The sequence below is a fragment of the Amphiura filiformis genome, chromosome 18 (assembly GCF_039555335.1).
Source record: "Amphiura filiformis chromosome 18, Afil_fr2py, whole genome shotgun sequence".
NCBI classification, from domain to species: Eukaryota; Metazoa; Echinodermata; class Ophiuroidea; order Amphilepidida; family Amphiuridae; genus Amphiura; species Amphiura filiformis.
In genome coordinates, this window is record NC_092645.1 from 47,524,149 (window position 1) to 47,545,641 (window position 21,493).

The following is a 21,493-nucleotide window of genomic DNA, read 5'->3' on the forward strand; positions in this document are numbered from 1 at the left end:
AGCTCAGAGTTTCAGCGTTCCTTGATGAATTTGACACCTTCACTGATTATGTGAATCTTCTGCCCGGTAAAGTTCTCCTCTTAGGAGATTTCAATGTTCATGTTAATCGTCCTCAGAAATGTGATGTGAAAAGGTACAATACTAGCATTGAGTCAGTAGGTATGGTTCAGCATGTTTACCAGCCTACCCATAGGTCTGGAAATATTCTTGATCATGTAATCACAAGACCAAATGATTCCCTCATTGACTCGGTTAATGTTGATTCCATCACCTTTACCATTGATCACTACATGATCAACTGTACCCTTAACATGTGTAAACCAAATCCAGCAAAATCCTCCGCAAATACAGGAATATTGACCATCAAGCCTTCTCTGTTGATCTCTCAGCAAAAATGGCTCCCATCATGCAAATGGAGTATACTGATGTTAATCTTCTGCTAAAGGACTTTAACACATTAAGTTTAGAAGTCCTCAACACCCATGCTCCTTCCATTACCAAAACAAGAACTGTCAAGCATCGGCCTGGTTGGTATGGAGAGTCTATTGATATCGCTCGTAGGGAAAGGCGGCGTAGTGAGAGACTGTGGCGTAAGAATGGCTCTCCTGAACATCTTGCTGAATACACTGCAGCCAAGAAAGCGGTGAAAACATCAGTTGCTAGTTCAAAGACTATTATAAAGAAAGACTTGAGAACTGTAGTCCTAAGGATATGTATCATATTGTAAAAGAACTTCTTAACAAAGACAGTAAGCCCATACCAGATGCTGATTGTCCCAAACAGCTTGCCAATCAGTTTGGCGAATTCTTTGTTAATAAGGTTGAAACCATTCGTAATGAGGTTGAAAGTTATAAATAAGTGTCCAAACAAGTCGTGTGCCTAAGATGTGTTACCTACTTGGTTGGTTAAACAACATTCCACTGAGCTACTTCCTGTTCTTGGAAGAATTGTTAACATGTCCCTGTCATCTGGGACCTTTCCATCTGATCTCTGCAATGCCATCATAACACCTGTGTTGAAGAAACCTTCACTCAATAAGAATGAGTTGAAACACTATAGGCCAGTTGCCAACCTGCCTTTCATTTCAAAAATAATTGAAAAGTGTGTTGCTACCCAAGTTCTGGATCATGTGAATCATCACCAGCTAGCTGAGCCTATGCAGTCTGCCTATAAGGCCCAACATAGCACTGAAACTGTGTTGCATGTGTTCATAACAACTTCTTGTGTGCTCTAGATAACCAGAAAGCTGTCTTTCTTATTATGTTAGATCTCAGTGCGGCATTTGATACCGTGGACTCTGAAATATTACTGCACAGATTAGATCAAGAATTTAGCATTGCTGGTTCAATTCAAACTTGGTTCAGAACATACCTTCATAACAGATCTTTCCGTGTATTTGTTTCAGGGGTGTATTCAGACAACATCGCTCTCAAGTACGGCCTACCCCAGGGCTCAGTTATAGGTCCCTTAGGATTTGTTTTCTATACTCATGTTGTCGGTCGTATACAGGTTTATATCACTGTTGACCCATGCATCCCTGGAGATGCAGCTTGTGCCATCTTTAAGCTCTCTCAGTGTGTCAAAGACATCAACAAATGGATGGTGTATAACAAATTGAAACTCAACCCTGACAAGACAGAGTTCTTTGTTATGTCTTCTCCAAATCATGCTAAACGCTTACAAGATCTCAGCCTCAACCTTGATGATATTGTTATATCTGTATCGTCTACTGTGCGCAACCTAGGTGTCATTTTTGATCAAAATATGACCTTGTCTCATCATATCACCAGTTTGAGTCAATCCATTAACTGGCAAATTCGCAATATTTACAGGATTCGCAGATTCATAGATTTTGATACTTGTGCTAATATTGTTAGATCTCTCATCATCTCCCGTCTAGACTACTGTAATCTTCTGTTAAATGGTATCAAACAAAAAGATTTGAATCGTTTGCAGAAGCTCCAAAACAAATGTGCCCGGCTGATTTACCAACAACCAAAATCTTGCCATATCACCCCCTTGCTCACTGACTTGCACTGGCTCCGTATTGAAGACCGCATCAAGTTCAAACTTCTCCTGCGTGTGTATAAGTCACTGAATGGACTCTGTCCCCAGTACATGAAAGACTGTCTGCTTCTTGTCACAACATGAACCTTGAGGCCCCTAAGACACATAAATGTGCTGGCGACAGGGTCTTCTCAGTGGCTGGCCCCAGAGCTTGGAATAATCTCCCAAATCACATTCGCAATTCTCCAACAGTTGAAACCTTCAAATCTGCTCTCAAAACTCATCTGTTTCAGATTTCCTATGTTTAGTTTTTCTTGTTTTTTGCTTCTTTGTTTTTATTTTTTGCGCTTTGCATCCAGCGGTAAAGGCGCTATATAAGTGTTGGTTAATGTAATGTAAAAAAGCGATGGACATGCTTAATAAACTTTAAAAACACTAAAAAAAAAACACACTTAAAAACTTATATACCTGAGATTTACATGAGAAGGACATAAACAGAATTAAAAATTTAAAGTCAACTAGAACATTAAAATGCACTAAATATACACTTAAATATGTTTTCCACTGAACAGTCTGTTAAGAATCATTCTATTACTCTTACGACCCATTATTCAAAATCGCGCACTTTGATTTGTTAAAACACGTCACGTGAGAGCCCATTATTCTGCAATAATTGGTTCAAGCGCCTTAACACATTCTACACACAACATTACGCTTGGTTACGCGTGTAATATTTCCGCGATACGCGCTGTCACCTCGAAGTAAACAAATATTTGTGCCAAAAAATGATATCTTCTGGTAATAGAATAGAAATAAAGGGTGCAGCATTATCCTTTACACGCAAATAATGTGTCCTCGGCAGTAAAAACTGATTATTTACGTTTATTTACGTTTTACTGCCGAGGACACATTATTTGGGTGTAAAGGATAATAACATTTAAATTTCTTAAATAAAAGTCAACAATATACACGTATAAACAACTTATAAAAAAACGTATAAAAAAATAATTGCAGAAAATTCAAGAAAATGAGTCCTATCTGATCGGGTAGAAACCGATCACTAGATCGCTCAGTGATGAAGTGCAAACTCTATGTAGAGATGTATTCAATTCCATTTAAATCAATATTCTATTATTGACGCCGATAGAGAAAGTTGTATAGTGTCTCACTATGGTGCATTATATTATAGACTTGTGATTTAATATTCTTTAACCAGTGCTTGCGCACGTGGATCTGACCTGAATGGACTAAGCTTGTTCTTTTCATATAATTATAATTCTCGAACAGATGAATATATCACATTATTATCGTACGATTTAAACACATTTCGGTGAAAATGCAGTAAAATATGTGTGTTGAAAGAAAACGATAATCGTATATTAGTCAATTGGCATCCCCAAGAGGAGCAGAGAACAGTGTGAACAGACGTGGACCACTTACCGATACTTGAGGGACGCCCTCGTTGAGACACCCTGTATGATCGATGCTGTTGCGTAACACTAACCCTAAATCAAAACATTACCCTAAAATCGATAAAAGCATGCTGGGCCTATATCGTGGTTGCTGCTGCTGATGTGTTTTGTCGTTGGTGACGACCTTTTTCCTTTATCAATAACATTATGATTGATGTCCCATCAATATAATTGCAAACTGTGTTCCATTTCATTATCAAGTAAATTACATTTTATATTTCAGCCCTAAATCATGTGGGTGACCCACGCGGTAAACCGGTTTAACTTGGTATTGATGCTACAATTTCTGTGTGTTCTGCCAGGTAAGTAGATCTACACCATATAAACGCCATAGCAACATTCGCCCATCCAAAACAAACGCAACCCGCATACTCACACTACTATAGGAACAAAAATAAACAATCAAAAACATAAACACGCACAAAAAATTCCAAATACTTTTATTTTGATATAGGCTAATCATTAGATCTAAATATACATTTTTTATACAATTGGCTTCCTTGGCCCAATTTTCATATTATTACTGTACTATTAAGGAAGGATTCCTAAATTAGTAGGTACGTAAATCACAGAAAAGAAACCTTAGAGACCCGTACAAAAACAAAGATTATGTACCTTAATTGGTCCCTTATGCCTCATGTGCCCAAACATTGCAATTAAAAGACATTTCCAAAGTCCTACCAAATTATATTGCTTCATTCTTTTGCTAGAATATTTTGGAAAAAAAATAAATGATCATATCTCATAATACTAAAATTCGGACTTAGGCATTTCTGCAGTTCAGGTATTCAGTGTAGATTAAAATGGCAAATTTACGCCACTGCATCTGCATCCCCAACTTGCAACCATGCACGTCATTGATTATCAAAGGGCTAGGGCCAAGTGACTCTCGTCGGCGCTGATTACTTCACAAGAGCAAAACAAAAATCAACTTTAAAAAAAAACCTTTTGTCTACCATCCCTGTGGTTTCCATACAATTTTGTCTTTGTCTTGTTCCCCACATCAAGCTGGTATACCTGACTCGAATATTCTGATCTAAAATTAGCTTTAAGTCATTTGGATGTTACCACAAGGGTTCAAGTATGCCGGAAAACTTTGTTTGCAATGGCGACTCGAATGATATATGATCATAATTCACTGTATTAATGTCGCGCTCTCCCCCTTTGTGTTATAAAATTGCCTTATTTCGTGCTTATACAGTATTGTTTGCTTTTATTTTTATTTATGCATGTCAATCGAAAACCTAAAATTAATATCACAATGCTTTTAAGCTTGCGTTACCAAGGCAACTCTGTATACAACTCTTAAAATAATGTACAACCGTCCATATTTCAAATTTGCCTATATATAACCAAATTGCATTATCCAGAAGCAGAGGAGCCATCATTTCTTTGCAAGTGAGTCCAATTTCATGTTTTATAGCCCCTTTTCATGATCTTTTGTACATCAGCAAATATAAAATACTGACATGGTTTTTGAAGGCACAAGATAAAATCGGCAGACAACCCTTACCCCCATTTGACCTGGATTTGAAAAGAGAAGCTTCATGGGTCATTCACGTCACATTTTAGTGTTAACAATAAGACCCCTTATATTTGTTAGTATACCAAACATTTAAGAACTTCACCTTTTATTTGCGACTCCGTTCCAATGAAACTGACAATTGTCCCATACATCCCAAAGACATGAAAGAGGACGAGTTCATTTCACGTGAAGAACAAAAGGCCGTAAAATCAAGATAAAGGTCCTTGATCTGGGGTTTAGATGCCCGATCTGCATGGGGATAAGGATCGCTAAGTGGGGTTTAGGTCTCGTTATCTACCCTTGTATGTGGATCTTATGACTTTGACAAACTTTGACATTTGACCTTTCCCGCAATTTCAATTTTGCAACAAAGGAGGAGGAGATCAACAAGGTCTGACCCAGCACAATGGATGTTTTCTTTTCTCTGTTTTGCTTATTCAATCGCCTTGTTTTTATTATGTATGTATATAAGTGTGTAGTTCAGAACAATTATGTTTTTCTTCTCTTTGTCTTGAGCTACTCACCAAACCATTTTGTTCCTTGTATTTATGTAATTGTCATTTTGTTTCTTTTTTTTTTATGTGTGCATTTTGCTTGGTATCATCACAACTGAACTGACATATGACTGTGTTATCTTCAGTATTTTATACTGCAACCTTTCTCTTTTATAATTTCATGTATATATAGTTGTTTGTCCATAGATTCAATAGTTTAGTTGATGTGCTCTATTGGGGGAGGGTAATGTTTAGACACTTAAGAAAGCGTCATATCACGACTCTAATAATTACGAAAATATGTCTATTACAAGGTTCATTATTACAAAATAACTTATCTTAATACTGCATATCTTCGAATCCTACGATTTTTATGCTCAATATTTTCCATTTCAGAGAGTATGGTACGTGTCCGAGCCCAACACGTTTGTAAAAGTGGCCACCAAGAGAAGGAAGGCAAACGTTGGCGATGGGTTCTAACACCCAGAGACCCATGCCTATGTACCAAGGTCAAGTTTGGCGGTTTGAATGCATACACACCAAAACAGCCGTTTGATCCGGTTTACGTTGACAATCCATTAGTTGGTGAAGATGTCAAACAGATTAGGGAGCATTTTGGTTTGAGTTGCGCTGGTAAGTTTGGTTTATAGATGGGGTGACCAAAATGTGCATAAACGACAGGTTTAGAGCTAATATATTGAGTTAATCCCACTTTTCCACCCGGGCGTGGACAAATGGCGACCGTCGGGCACGCCCCCGCGGCCAGGCCTACCACTATGGTTCAAATACGATTATTCTTCAAAACAAATACGTTTCAGTACCAATAACAATCATTCATTCATTCATGTTTATTCGGCATAATCGACAAGAACAATAAATATAATCAATCACATAAATCAGCACAAATTTAGCATACATGAAATACATGGATCGAGGGCACGGTGGCTCAGTGGTTACAGCCTTGGCCTTATAATCGGAGAGCTTGCTCGACGTGCGTGGGTTCGATTCCCCGTCCCACCACCGTGTTGCGCCCTTGGGCAAGGCGCTTTGCCTCGCTTGCCTCACCCCACCCAGGTGCAATGGGAAGCTGTTAGGGGTAGTCACAGTCGTTGTACTGATGGACCCTGCGCCACTTGAAGGCTGCAAACGTGGTTCCGACATATTCTAATGACGGCGGAATAAATGTAGAGCGCTTTGAGGCTGTTTACGGCATAAAGCGCTATATAAATATCTACATTTTTTTATACAAGCAAAGACACCAAAAAGCCGAATGCCAGGATAGCCCATAAAGTATATCTGCAAATGTGTAAACTTATTTCCAATGAGGTCCTACATAAAGACAAGACGGTGCCTGGGACGGAGGACAAAACAAGCAAAAATGACCGAAAGGAACATGTTTAATACACAAATGCAGCTGACTCTTTGCTTATCGCACTTCTGGCAAGGTGTTTTTTATGGCATATTTAAAAGTATTTTTGTCAATAATAGATTTGATTTGGGATGGTAAATCGTTCCAATCAAGGGTGGATTGGTAGAAAAAAGACTTTTTGGTGTAAGATCCTACTCTCGGGACATGGAAATTTGAAGCACTAGACCTAGTGGTATGATTATGAACATGAGATATTTTTGTAAAGAATTGATTAAGATAAGACGGGCCCAGTGAGTGATTTTCCTTTGATAAACCAGTAAACCAGGAGGTGCTACAATAATCTAAATGACACTGCAATAATGCAGAGCAGAGATTTTTTTGAAGCTTTTGGTTGAAATATTGTGTGTGTCTATTTAACAATTTGAGTCTCCCAATAACTTTCTTAACAAGAGAATCAACTATAACTTCACCAGATAGATGTTGGTCTAGTGTGACACCAAGGTATTTTAAGGATGGGACAGGATTAATTGTATGACCATTGTATGAGATGTGGAAATCAGAAGGTTTTTTTTAAGTTTTCTGTGCGAACCAAATAAAATTAGCTCGGTTTTACCAACATGTAATGATAATTTATTGTTAATAAGCCAGTTGTTAGAGGAACTCAAATCTATGCTTAGTTCATGTGCAACCACATCTGGGTTCTTATTGGAAGAAATGACCACACTATCATCAGCATACAGGAGCAACTTGTTTTTCACAGATGTAACCATGTCATTGCTATAACATAAATATAGCAGGGGACCAAGCAAGCTCCCCTGCGGAACTCCCCTGCGGAACTCCGCAGGAGAGTTGCATAAGATCAGATTGAACGCCATCGACATCGAATTGTGATACGATCAATCGAATAATATTATGATACAAGTCAATTTATAAAGCGTTATTTATTTTATTTATATTTATTTAAGTCATAATACTACTTTTTGCAAATGGTGCATTCCAATGGAAATTGTCTACTATGATTGTTTTGAAGTTTTCAAAACGAATTCGTTTACTACTAATATTTCAAAAGCAATCAATCAAACAGAATACATTATGTGGCCAAGGAAACCGATTTTAAATGTATTCAAGCGTTAATGAGTTCTAATTGTGTTATGTTGTATAATTCAGGAAATCCCTAACTTTTCCTTTGATCATATCTCACAATCATCAAAATACAGATATTGATGAATGTGATTTGAGTACTGATAACTGTGACACAAATGCTGTTTGCACCAATACCGTTGGTTCTTTCACATGTGCATGTAATGCCGGTTACAGTGGAGATGGACTAACATGCACAGGTTAGTCTAATAGATAAATACCGGGGGCTCACTTCAATATAAAATGGATATAGGTATAGAGCTGACACTTTCTCAGTAAGGGTCATTCGGTGAGAGCAAAATGTATTAAAAAATAGGGTCATTGGCTGAGAGCATGATTTTTGGCATTCGGTGACATGAAAATGTACAAAATAAGTATGACCTTTTTTTTAATGGGATCTGGTCCTTAGGCTTAATTTTCGGTAAGAACCAAGCCTCAAATATTGAATTTCTAGTTCTAAATGGTTTCAGATGGCTTTGCTCTTTCAAAATGAGTACCAAATCAGTGATAAAATGAAAGTTGCTGTTCAGATTAAAAAATAACGATCTTTCGGATACCGATGGAACTTTTTGCCAAGGAAAACATTTTAAATGTGTTCAAGCGTTATTGAGTTACTGATAACTGCGTCGTAAATGCCACCAATACCGTTGGTTCTTTCACATGTGCATGCAATGCCGATTTCAGTGGAAATGGAATAACATGCACAGGTTAATATATTAGATCAGTAAAACATACTACATTAATGTTGGCAAGCAGAGCAGATTTATTCAAGCTTTATTGAGTTCTAATTGTGTCACCTGTTTAGTACAAGAAACATTTTAACTATTCCTTTGATCATACTGCTAAATATATACATGCAAAGATTATAAACGTTTGTATCACTATTCTATTTGTTGCAAATAACTGTCATCTTTATGCGAGTCAAACTACTGTTTTGAAATGGTGCATTCCTATCGTTAATTTTCAACTACGATTGCTTGAAGTTTTCAAAACAAATTCATTGCATTGTCAATATTGTGATGTGATTAATCATACATGAATTGATTCGAACGTGGGATTGAGTTTTAATTGTATCATGTTTCATGTTAATTATTATCACCTCTACAGGAGTCAAACTACTTTTGGGAAAAGTGCCTTCTTATCGAAAGTGTGTACTATGACAGCTTTTAAGGTTCAAAGCAAATGCGTGTCAGTACCAATATTTATGAGGTGATAAATCAAAATTATTGATTATTTGGCAACTAAAGCCAAGTTATTCAAAGGCTGTTGATTTTTAATTGAATTATGTGTCAGTGTATTAGAAGCATTTGGCTTATTTCATACATTATGGTGCGTATCATATTGTCAAACTAAATTACGTATTAATTAATAACTTTTCATTTCATAAATTGTTTGTACAGATATTGATGAATGTGCTTTGAGTCCTGATAACTGTGACGCAAATGCTGTTTGTACCAATACAGCTGGTTCTTTCTCATGTACATGTAATGCTGGCTACAATGGAGATGGCGTAGCATGCACAGGTAAAACTTTGTGTGCCATACCACCATTCTATTTATTTCTAGTCATTGTTACCTCTACGCGAGTAATATGTTGCTTTTTTAGAAATGTTTTATTCCTATGGAAATTGTATATTCTGAGTTTTCGAATCAAATTCGTTCACAACCTATATTTTGAGATGTAATCAATCAAACAGAATACATTATGTGGCAAACTTTAAATGTATTCAAGCGTTAACGAGTTCTAATTGTGTTATGTTGTATAGGCTAATCCCTAAATCCCTAACTTTTCTTTCAATCATATCAAATGCTCAAAATACAGATACTGATGAATGTGCATTGGATACTGATATCTGTGACGCAAATGCTACTTGTACCAATACCGTTGGTTCCTTCACATGCACATGTAATGTTGGTTTTAGTGGAGATGGAGTAACATGCACAGGTTGGTCGAATAGATTAATAAAACATACTATATAATGTTGGCAAGCAAAACAGATTCCAAATAATAGCACCTTTTTGGAAATGGTGCTTTCCTGCCAGGTTTTTTTTCTGCATAATCTTCACAGGCTAAATATAAATTGGGGCCAAATTTTATAAACTTACCTCCATAAAGAAACAGAGTAAAACCAGGAATTTCAAAATTGACTTTTAAAGCAAATTCAAAATTGATGCATGATCATTTTGGGAAAGGAAAGCCAATTTAAATTAAGTCAAGCGTTATTCACAGTTCGAGGAGACCACTCGCATTAAGCAAGTGTTATTGTGTTTTAATTATAGTGTAGATGAAATAGTACATGGAATATTAGAATTTTTCTTTTTCTCATACCTCAAAATCTGTGCTTTACCTAAAACACATGACTTATTTCATACATTATAATACAGATGTTAATGAATGTACTTCTAGTACTGATAACTGTGATGCAACTGCTATTTGCGCCAATACCGTTGGTTCCTTTACATGTGCATGTGATGCCGGTTACATTTGGAATGGAGAGACCTGCACAGGTTATTCCTATTTTGTACCATATCATTATTTCAAATAATTGTCACATATGCGCTAGTCAAACAACTTGGAAATGGTGCATTCCTGTCTAATTTTTCTAGCATGATTGATATAAGTTAATTTTCAAAGCAAATTCAAATAAGATGCATGATTTTGCCAAGGAAACCCAATTTAAATTCAGTCAAGCGTTATTTGCAGTTCTAGGAGACCATTCGAATTAAGCAAGTGTTATTGACTTTTAATTTTATATTAGGCAATAGAAACAAATTAGTTCGATCTTCCGATCGACCATTGATGCTTGGTCGATCCTTATTATTTATAAAATCAATTAATTGACTATTGCTAACTGTGACAACATATGAATCTTACTAAGTTTTGGTATTGGCCAATAAAAATTTAGCATTAATTCTCATTAATTAAGTTGTTAGTTTTTTAATAACGAGCATCAAAGCAGCATCGACGGTCGATCCAAAGAGTACATGAGTACATGAAATATTAGATTTTTTCTTTTGCTAGTACCTCAAAATCTGTGTTTTATCTAAAGCCCATGACTTATTTCATACATTTTATACAGATGTTGATGAATGTACTTCGAGTACTGATAGCTGTGATGCAACTGCTACTTGCACCAATACCGTTGGTTCATTTACATGTGCATGTGATGCCGGTTACATTTGGAATGGAGAGACCTGCACAGGTTAGTCACATTTTGTGCCATATCACTATTTCAAATAATTGTCACATATGCGCGAGTCAAACAACCTCTTGGAAATGGTGCATTCCTGTCTAATATTTCTAGCATGATTGATATAAGTTAATTTTCAAAGCAAATCAAATTAGATGCATGATTTTGCCAAGGAAACCCACTTTAAATTCAGTCAAGCGTTATTTGCAGTTCTAGGAGACCAATCGAATTAAGCAAGTGTTATTGACTTTTATGTTTCAGAGTACATGAAATATTTGATTTTTTCTTTTGCTCATACCTCGAAATCTGTGTTTTATCTAAAGCACATGACTTATTTCATACATTTTTATACAGATGTTGATGAATGTACGTCGAGTACTGATAACTGTGATGCAACTGCTACTTGCACCAATACCGTTGGTTCGTACACATGTGCATGTGATACCGGTTACAGTTGGAACGGAGTAACATGCACAGGTTAGTCTATTTTGTGTCATATCACTATTCTATTTGTTTCAAGTAATTGCCACCTAACCGAGAGTCAAACAACTGTTTGGAAATGGTCCTTACCTGTCAACATTTTCTATTTAAGTTGACTTTCAAAGCAAATTCACAATTTATGCATGATGTTGCCAAGCAGAGCCAATTTAAATTTAGTCAAGCGTTATACTTACAGCTTGTGGATATCACTCGAATTAAGCTTGCGTTAATGAGTTTTAATGATATCATGTTCAGAGTTTATTAAGGGATCTGGAATGAGCGTTTCGAAAGTATTTTTTGTGGGATATGAGAGCACATCAGACATATCGAATTGCATTCTAAATACAAAGCATGTCTTTCTGATATTAAATAATTTACAATTTTTTAAATTCAAGATATAATACAAATTTTATGACAAATTATTAAAATTTGATATTTTTCATATTTTTGATATATAACAGTCCTCGAAGTAAATTTTATCAATCTAATTGTATATTCTTAAACTGTATGTAGCTGGGAGGAAACGCCGACGATCAGTTGAAAATTTTGGCCTTTCATATTGAAGATATGGATTTTTTTTCCCAAAAAGACCTATTTTTTTTGGGTGTTTTGGGAAAAAATCTATATCTTCAATACGAAAGGTCAAATTTTCAATTGATCGTCGGCTTTTCATCCCTCCTACATACACTTTAAGTACATATTATCAGATTTATAAAGTTTACTTCGAGTACTGTTAAATATCAAAAATATACATTTTTAATCATTTGCCATAAAATGTGCATTACCTTACGAATTTCAAAAAAATCAAAATTATTTGATATCAGAAGGACATTCTTCGTATTCAGAATGCAATTCGATATGTCTGATGTGCTCTAATGTCCCACAATAAACTGTCCAAAGGTTCATACCCCACCCCTTAAATACACATGAAATAATTGTATGTTACTTTTCTTTTGACCATACCTCAAAATCATTGATTTATCTGACTTGTTTTATACATTTTAATACAGATGATAATAAATGTACTCTGGGTACTGATAACTGTGATGCAATTGCTACTTGAACCAATACCGTTAGTTCCTTCACACGACGTGAATCCTTTTGATTGGCCTATAGCGCAATTTTGTTTGTACCTAAAACACGTTATCATATATTTTTGAAATGAATCCTTTAACCCAAACAAGGTTTGGTTAACTATTGGCACCCCTTTTGAAAATCTTCTGTCGTTTTCTTACACAGCCGTGACGTTAGTGATTTCAACTCAAAATGCTTCTTCTCCTACAGATTATGTATGACGGTGACCCCACTTGCACACATGCATTGCTATTACCCAGTGTCTATGGGGTCCTCACATATTTGGGGTCAAAGGTCATTAAGGGGTCACTTCCGGTATAAAACGAAAAACCTTCAAATTTTTTTTTGCTAAGAAAAAACATAGGACAGTAACGGCATGTTCACACATAAATTGTAGTTACCCTGTGTATATGTGGTATTTTTTTATTAAGGGTCAAAGTCATTAAGGGGCCACTTCCGGTACAAAACGAAATACCTTTAAAATGCTTCTTCTCCCACAAATTACGTAGGACAGTAACACCACTTGCATACATGCATTGTTATTACCCAGTGTCTATGGGGTCCTCACAGATTTGGGGTCAAAGGTCATTAAGGGGTCACTTCCGGTATGCGTGAGAAAAAGCGAGAGAAACGCCGTCTTGAGCGTAAGTGGACATCGTCTGGACTTGAAGTGCACAGACAGCTGTACCAAGAAAAATGCACAGAGTACAAGGAGGAGCTTGAGAAAACTAAGACCAATTACCACAGAGCTCAAGTTAGTGACTGTGAGCAGGGCAAATTGTTCCATTTCATCGACAAGCTCTCTAGCGCTAAACCAGCTAAAGTTCTTCCGGTTCACGACTCTGCTCATGATCTTGCATGTGATATTGCCACCTTCTTCACAGGCAAAATTGAGAAAGTGAAGAAAGAATTGGACAGTCTCTGTGACGCAACTCCTGTACAGGATGTTAAAAGAAACGTGCCCCAATTCTGCAAATTTCAGGAGGTGTCACACGATGCGATACGCAAAATCATCATGGACTCTAAGTCTAAGTCTTGCCCTCTTGACCCAATTCCATCCTGGCTGTTAAAGAGGTGTCTAGATGAACTGTTGTCTACTATCTGTGATATTGTGAACTGTTCTATAACATCTGGCGAGGTTCCTAGTTGTTTCAAAGAAGCCCGGTTGACTCCACTGATTAAGAAGCCAACACTTGATCCGGAGTGTTTAACAAACTACCGCCCGGTATCAAATCTGTCCTTCATGTCTAAGATCACTGAAAGAGCAGTCGCAGTCCAACTAAATAGTCACCTTGACACGCACAACCTACAAGGCGAACGACAGTCTGCGTATCGCAAACACCATTCCACCGAAACCGCCCTATTACGTGTGTCAAACGACATTCTTCGTGCAGTTGATGTACACGGGGAAGTTGCGCTTGTTTTATTAGATCTAACAGCCGCATTTGATACCATTAACCACGACATCCTCCTGCAAAGATTGTCAAACCGGTACGGGGTGAATGGTACTGCACTTCGTTGGTTCCAGTCATATCTCTCAGACCGTACACAATCAGTGGTCATTGATGGAATCCAGTCTGGACATTCTCCCCTTCATGATGGTGTCCCACAGGGCTCTGTACTTGGGCCAGTATGTTTCTCAATGTATACTGCACCACTGGAGGACGTTATTAGATCATTCGATGGAATTGAGTTGATGGTGTATGCAGACGACACTCAATTATACATGGTCTTCAATCCTTCTGAAAGAACTGCCGCGATTTCACAACTCGAACAGTGTGTGCTTCAGGTTAAATCCTGGATGACAGCAAACAGGCTGAAACTGAACAGTGGCAAAACAGAGATTCTGCATATCACATCCAAGTTCCTAAGGAGTTCATCACCAGTTCAGGCAATTCAGATCGGTTCAGAGGAAGTAAACACTGTGTCTTCTGCTCGGAATCTGGGAGTAATCCTTGACAACAATCTCACCATGATCAAGCATGTAAACAACATCTGTCGGGCTGCGAACTTTGCACTATATAAGATCGGTCAGATTCGCAAGTACCTGGATCAAGTAACAGCGGCAAAGCTTGTACATGCATTCATTTCATCACGATTGGACTGTTGTAACGGACTGTTATTCGGCTTACCAGAACGCGAGCTTGATAAACTTCAGCAGGTTCAAAACGCTGCAGCGAGAATGGTTGCTTTGGTAAAGAAACGGCATCACATCTCCCCGGTACTACAAGAGTTACACTGGCTGCCAGTTCGGAAGCGAATTATGTTCAAGATCCTGCTCCTGACTTACAAGTCACTCCATGGGCTTGCGCCGAATTACATCTCGGAATTACTGACTGAATATAAGCCCACACGTTCGCTAAGGTCCGGTACTAAATTCTTGTTGGAACCAGTGAAAACATCTACATCATACGGGTATAGATCGTTTTCAGCAGCTGCACCAAGACTATGGAATGAACTGCCTATGACAATCAAATGTGCAAAGACTTTACTTAGTTTCAAATCTATGCTAAAGACGCATCTGTTTAAGCTTTGATTCCAATCCATTGTGTGCCATGACATGTAGTTAATTGACTGTGTTATTTTTTTTCATCAATGATCATGATTATTTGACTTGTATTGAATTTCTGTCTCTTACTCCATGGATGTGAGGTGCACTGACTGGCTCCCTGGAGCCATGTCAGTGGGTCTCACATTGTTTGGTCTGTGTGCTCGCAGTCACTTCCTGGTTGGGAAGGGGCTGGGTGCACTCAGTCGGGTCATCTATGAGGTAATTGTGTGTTAATGTACTTATTTATGACAGTGTTATGTACAGTAAAATTATGTTTGATATCAAAATGTTCATGATTTACACTGAATTCTACTTTGTTTTTGGCCCCAGCTCCATGTGAGGTGCACTGACTGGCTCCCTGGAGCCATGTCAGTGGGTCTCACATTGTTTTGGTCTGTGTGCACGCAGTCACTTCCTGGTTGGGAAGGGGCTGGGTGCACTCAGTCTGGCCATCTACATGTAGTCTATTTGATTATTATTGTACTGTATTTATTTATGACAGTGTTATTTTTCATCATCATTATCCATGATATAATATGTATTTATTTATGACAGTGTTATTTTCATCATCATTATCCTTGGTATAAAATTATGTTGGTTGATTTGTATTGAATTATACTTTGTTTTGGCCCCTGCTCCATGTGAGGTGCACTGACTGGCTCCCTGGAGCCATTTCAGTGGGTCTCACATTGTTTTAGTCTGTGTGCGCACAGTCACTTCCTGGTTGGGAAGAGGCTGGGTGCACTCAGTCTGGCCACCTTGTCTATTATTATTGTACTGTATTTATTTATGACTGTGTTATTTTTCATCATTATTATCCTTCACATAATTTGTTGCTTGATTTGTATTGAATTATACTTTGTTTTGGCCCCTGCTCCATGTGAGGTGCACTGACGGGCTCCTTGGAGCCATGTCAGTGGGTCTCACATTGTTTGGTCTATGTGCACGCAGTCACTTCCTGGTTGGGAAGAGGCTGGGTGCACTCAGTCTGGCCGCCTGGTTTATTTGAGTATTATTGTACTGTATTTATTTATGACTGTGTTATTTTTAATCATTATTATCCTTCGTATATTAAATATGTTGATTTGTATTGAATTATACTTTGTTTTGGCCCCTGCTCCATGTGAGGTGCACTGACTGGCTCCCTGGAGCCATGTCAGTGGGTCTCACATTGTTTTTGGTCTGTGTGCACGCAGTCACTTCCTGGTTTGGAAGGGGCTGGGTGCACTCAGTCTGGCCATCTATTTATTATGCAATGTATTGATTATTATTTCTCTCGTGATGTGTCTGCACGCAGTCGCTTCTCCGTGTGGGAAGTAGCTGGGTGCACTCAGTCTTGCCGTCTTATTATTATCTGAAATTTATTTATTTTGTTATTTATGAATGTTGTGCTATTTTATCATGTTTGTTTTCTTGTGCAATTCTGTAATTAATAATTGTATTCACAGCCGGTCTGTTTTTAAAATATATATATTTTATTATGCTTATAGGTGTAGTATTTTTAAGGCTTTTAAAAAATGTTATACTGATTTCAATATATCTCGATGTATCATTATTTTGTGATTATTTCGTTTTACTGTAAAGCGCATTGAGGAATCTGCGATTCACAATGCGCTATATAAATGCTGTTTTATTATTATTATTATTATTATTATTATTATTAAAACGAAAAACCTTCAATTTTGTTTATTTGCTAAGAAAAACATAGGACAGTAACGGTATGTTGACACATGAATTGTGGGTACCCAATTCATATGTGGTATTTTTTTTATTTGGGGTCAAATGTCATTAAGGGGTCACTTCCGGTATAAAATGAAAAACCGTCAATTTTTTTTATTTGCTAAGAAAAACATAGGACAGTAACGGTATGTTCACACATGAATTGTGGGTACCCAATTCATATGTGGTATTTTTTTATTTGGGGTCAAATGTCATTAAGGGGTCACTTCCGGTGTGAGACGAAAAACCTTCAAAATGCCCCTTCTGCCACAAGTAACATAGCAAAGTGGTGCCACATGCACCCATGCATTGACATTAGCCAATGTCTATGGCCGTTTCCATATATTTTGGGGTCAAAGGTCATTAGGGATAACAACACGGATGTGTTCGTGGGTTAGACCACAGCTTAGTCTAGTATTATTTTCATTTTCAAAAGGGATGCTAATTGTCTACCGAAATGTGCATTTGGTAAAAAAAAAAAATTTCAATAAAATAAAAATATGTGTAGTAATATATTATGACTTGTATCATGCAATTCGTAACAGATGATAATGAATGTACTTTGGGTACTGATAACTGTGATGCAACTGCTACTTGCACCAATACCATTGGTTCCTTCACGTGTGCATGTGATGCTGGTTACATTTGGAATGGACAGACCTGCACAGGTTAGTCCTATGTTTTGCTATATCACTATCATAATACTATTTACAGAGTGTCCGTCGTCCCTCTGTACGCGCGCTATCGCGTGCGAGCAGAGCGCTATGGCTGAGTATCAACGGGTATGTGCGCGGAGTACTGACGGGCGTAGTGAGTGCGTCGGAAAGCATTAGACCTACAGTGTGAATTACTGGTGCATCTCATCGGACCAATTGTCCAATACGGAACGCGTGCATAGGCCTATTGCAGCAGAACATGACTACTTCTAGGGTCCTCCAGAATGGTTAACATAAAATAGTGAGTTATGATAAGACTCACAACCCGTTATATTAATCCTTATTGCGTTTACATTTCTCCCGACTGATTTCATTACTTTAGTAACGGCCTACATCCAATTCCTATACTAATTCCGGGGTATTTTCAGGGTCCTCCAATGTAGTAGCAGGATATTCAGGGCTTGGAAGAAGCGAACGATGGGTTTCCAGATTATTGGTACAGAAGTAAACGTCACTGCTACAAAACAGAGTTGTGTCAAGTTGAGTCTTGATCATTGAGAGACATATGCTTATAACATAGTAGTTTAAAAGGTCAGGTCAGGTATATGGGTAACGGGTATTGGGCAATTAGAGATAGGCCGGTTACGAAAACCGCCCAACCCAGGACCGCGAAATCTAGTTTCAAATTATTGTCACCTATGCGCGAGTCAAACAACTTCTTGGAAATGGTGCATTCCTGTCGAAATGTTCTAGCATGATTGATTTAAGTTGACTTTTATCAAGCAAATTCAAAATTGATGCACGATGTTGCCAAGGAAAGCCAATTTAAATTTAGTCAAACGATATTCACAGTTTGAAGTTTGATTAAGGGCTGGGGTATGAACGTTTGGACAGTATTTATTTTGGGACATTAGAGCACATCAGACATATCGAATTGCATTCTGAATACGAAGAATGTCATTCTGATATCAAATAATTTTGAATTTTTGAAATTCGCAATTTAATACACATTTTATGGCAAATCATTAAAAATTGATATTTTTGATATTTAACAGTACTTGAAGTAACCTTTATAAATCTGATGATTTATACTTAAAGTGTATGTAGGTGGGTTGAAAAGCCGACGATCAATTGAAAATTTTGACCTTTCGTATTGAAGATATGGATTTTTTTCCCAAAACACCAAAACAAATTAGGTCTTTTGGGAAAAAATCCATATCTTCAATATGAAAGGTCAAAATTTTCAATTGACCGTCGGCTTTTCCTCCTGCTACATACACTTTAAGAATATATCATTAGATTTATATAATTTACTTCGAGGACTGTTATATATCAAAATTCGAAAAATATCAAATTTTTATAATTTGTCATAAAATTTGTATTATATTGTGATTTTCAAAAAATGAAAATTATTTGATATCAGAAAGACATGCTTCGTATTTAGAATACAATTCGATAGGACTGAGGTGCTCTTATGTGCCACAAAAAATACTGTCGAAACGCAATAAACGCTCATTTTAGATCCCTTAAGCATGTTTCAGGGTTCATTAAATATGTAACTTTTCTTTTGATCATACCACAAAATCTGTGTTTTATCTGACTTGCTTTGTACATTTTAATACAGATTTTAATGAATGTACCCTTAACTATGATGCAACTGCTACTTTCTACAATACCGTTGATTCTTTCACATATGCATCCGTTTGATTATAGCGCAATATTGTTTGTATCTAAAACACATTATTATATATTTTTGAAATAATTTTTAACCCAAAAATGTTTTGATTAAATTGTAACTTTTATCATGCATTTCGTTACAGATGATAATGAATGTACTGTGGGGACTGCTAACTGTGATGCAACTGCTACTTGCACCAATACCGTTGGTTCCTTTACATGTGCATGTGATGCCGGTTACAGTTGGAATGGAGAGACATGCACAGGCTAGTCCTATTTTGTACCATATCACTATTTCAAATAATTGTCACCTATGCGCGAGTCAAACAACTTCTTGGAAATAGTCCATTCCTGTCTAAATTTTCTAGCATGATTTCATACATTTTTTTATACAGATGTTGATGAATGTACTTCGAGTACTGATAACTGTGATGCAACTGCTACTTGCACCAATACCGTTGGTTACTTCACATGTACATGTGATGACGGTTACAGTTGGAATGGAGCAACATGCACAGGTTAGTCTATTTTTTGTCATATCACCATTCTAATAATTTCCAATAATTGTCACTTATAAACGAGTTTAACATTTTTTGGGGGAAATAGTGCATTTCTATTGTAGTTTGTCATTTTTTAAATTGAATGAATTTCCAAACAACGGTTCCTATGCTCACGATGATTAAACTTTTGATATCAAATTTGATATCAACCTTCGAAGGAAAGTGTATAGAAAATTATTATATAAATTATTTTAAAACACATTTTAAAAACCTTCTCTTGTTTTCTTGTATTTCATTTTTAAAAGGGATGCTAATTATGAACCGCAAAGTGCTTTTGTTAGAATTTTTTTTTTTAAACATACTAAAATGTGTTCTAATAAATTGTGACTTTTATCATGCATTTCGTTACAGATGATAATGAATGTACTGTGGGGACTGATAACTGTGATGCAACTGCTACTTGCACCAATACCGTTGGTTCCTTCACATGTGCATGTGATGCCGGTTACATTTGGAATGGACAGACCTGCACAGGTTAGTCACATTTTGTGCCATTTCACTATTTCAAATAATTGTCACAAATGCGCCAGTCAAACCACTTCTTGGAAATGGTGCAATCCTGTCGAAATGTTCTAGCATGATTGATTTTGCCAAGGAAAGCCAATTTAAATTTAGTCAAGCATTATTCACAGTTCGAGGAGACCACTCGAATTAAGCATGTGTTATTGCCTTTTTATTATATAATGTTTCAGAATACATGAAATATTTGAATATTTATTTTGCGCATACCTCAAAATCTGACTTATTTCATACATTTTTATACAGATGTTGATGAATGTACTTCGAGTAATGATAACTGTGATGCAACTGCTACTTGCACCAATACCGTTGGTTCCTTCACATGTGCATGTGATGACGGTTACAGTGGAGATGGACTAACATGCGAGGGTTAGTCTATTTTTTGTCATATCACCATTCTAATCATTTCCAATAATTGTCACTTATAAACGAGTCTAACATTCTTGGGGTGGAATAGTGCATTTCTATTGTAGTTTGTCATTTTTTAAATTGTACGAATTTCCAAACAACGGTTCCTATGCTCACGATGATTAAACTTTTGATATCAAATTTGGTATCAACCTTCGAAGGAAAGTGTATAGAAAATTATTATATCAATGATTTTAAAACACATTTTAAAAACCTTCTCTTGTTTTCTTGTATTTCATTTTCAAAAGGGATGCTAATTATGAACCAAAATGTGCTTTTGTTAGAAAAATATTTTTCAAAAACATATTATAATATGTTCTAATAAATTATGACCTTTATCATACACTTCGTTACAGATGATAATGAATGTACTGTGGGGACTGATAACTGTGATGCAACTGCTACTTGCACCAATACCGTTGGTTCCTTCACATGTGCATGTGATGCCGGTTACATTTGGAATGGACAGACCTGCACAGGTTAGTCACATTTGTGCCATTTCACTATTTCAAATAATTGTCACAAATGCGCCAGTCAAACCACTTCTTGGAAATGGTGCAATCCTGTCGAAATGTTCTAGCATGATTGATTTTGCCAAGGAAAGCCAATTTAAATTTAGTCAAGCATTATTCACAGTTCGAGGAGACCACTC

At 36.8% G+C, this 21,493-nt stretch overlaps 1 protein-coding gene across 1 annotated transcript in view; it reads left to right on the forward strand.

The window, feature by feature from the left end:
• The first annotated feature begins 394 nt into the window (after positions 1 to 394).
• The window catches only part of LOC140139194 (uncharacterized), an 893,593-nt gene continuing 872,494 nt past the window's right edge, over positions 395 to 21,493 (forward strand). The window contains exons 1-8 of the mRNA XM_072160975.1: positions 395 to 643; positions 1,510 to 1,744; positions 5,895 to 6,131; positions 8,085 to 8,207; positions 11,087 to 11,209; positions 11,552 to 11,674; positions 20,680 to 20,802; positions 21,198 to 21,320. Coding sequence (XP_072017076.1) covers positions 395 to 643; positions 1,510 to 1,744; positions 5,895 to 6,131; positions 8,085 to 8,207; positions 11,087 to 11,209; positions 11,552 to 11,674; positions 20,680 to 20,802; positions 21,198 to 21,320 — 1,336 coding nt within the window. The remainder of the gene's footprint in view (positions 644 to 1,509; positions 1,745 to 5,894; positions 6,132 to 8,084; positions 8,208 to 11,086; positions 11,210 to 11,551; positions 11,675 to 20,679; positions 20,803 to 21,197; positions 21,321 to 21,493) is intronic.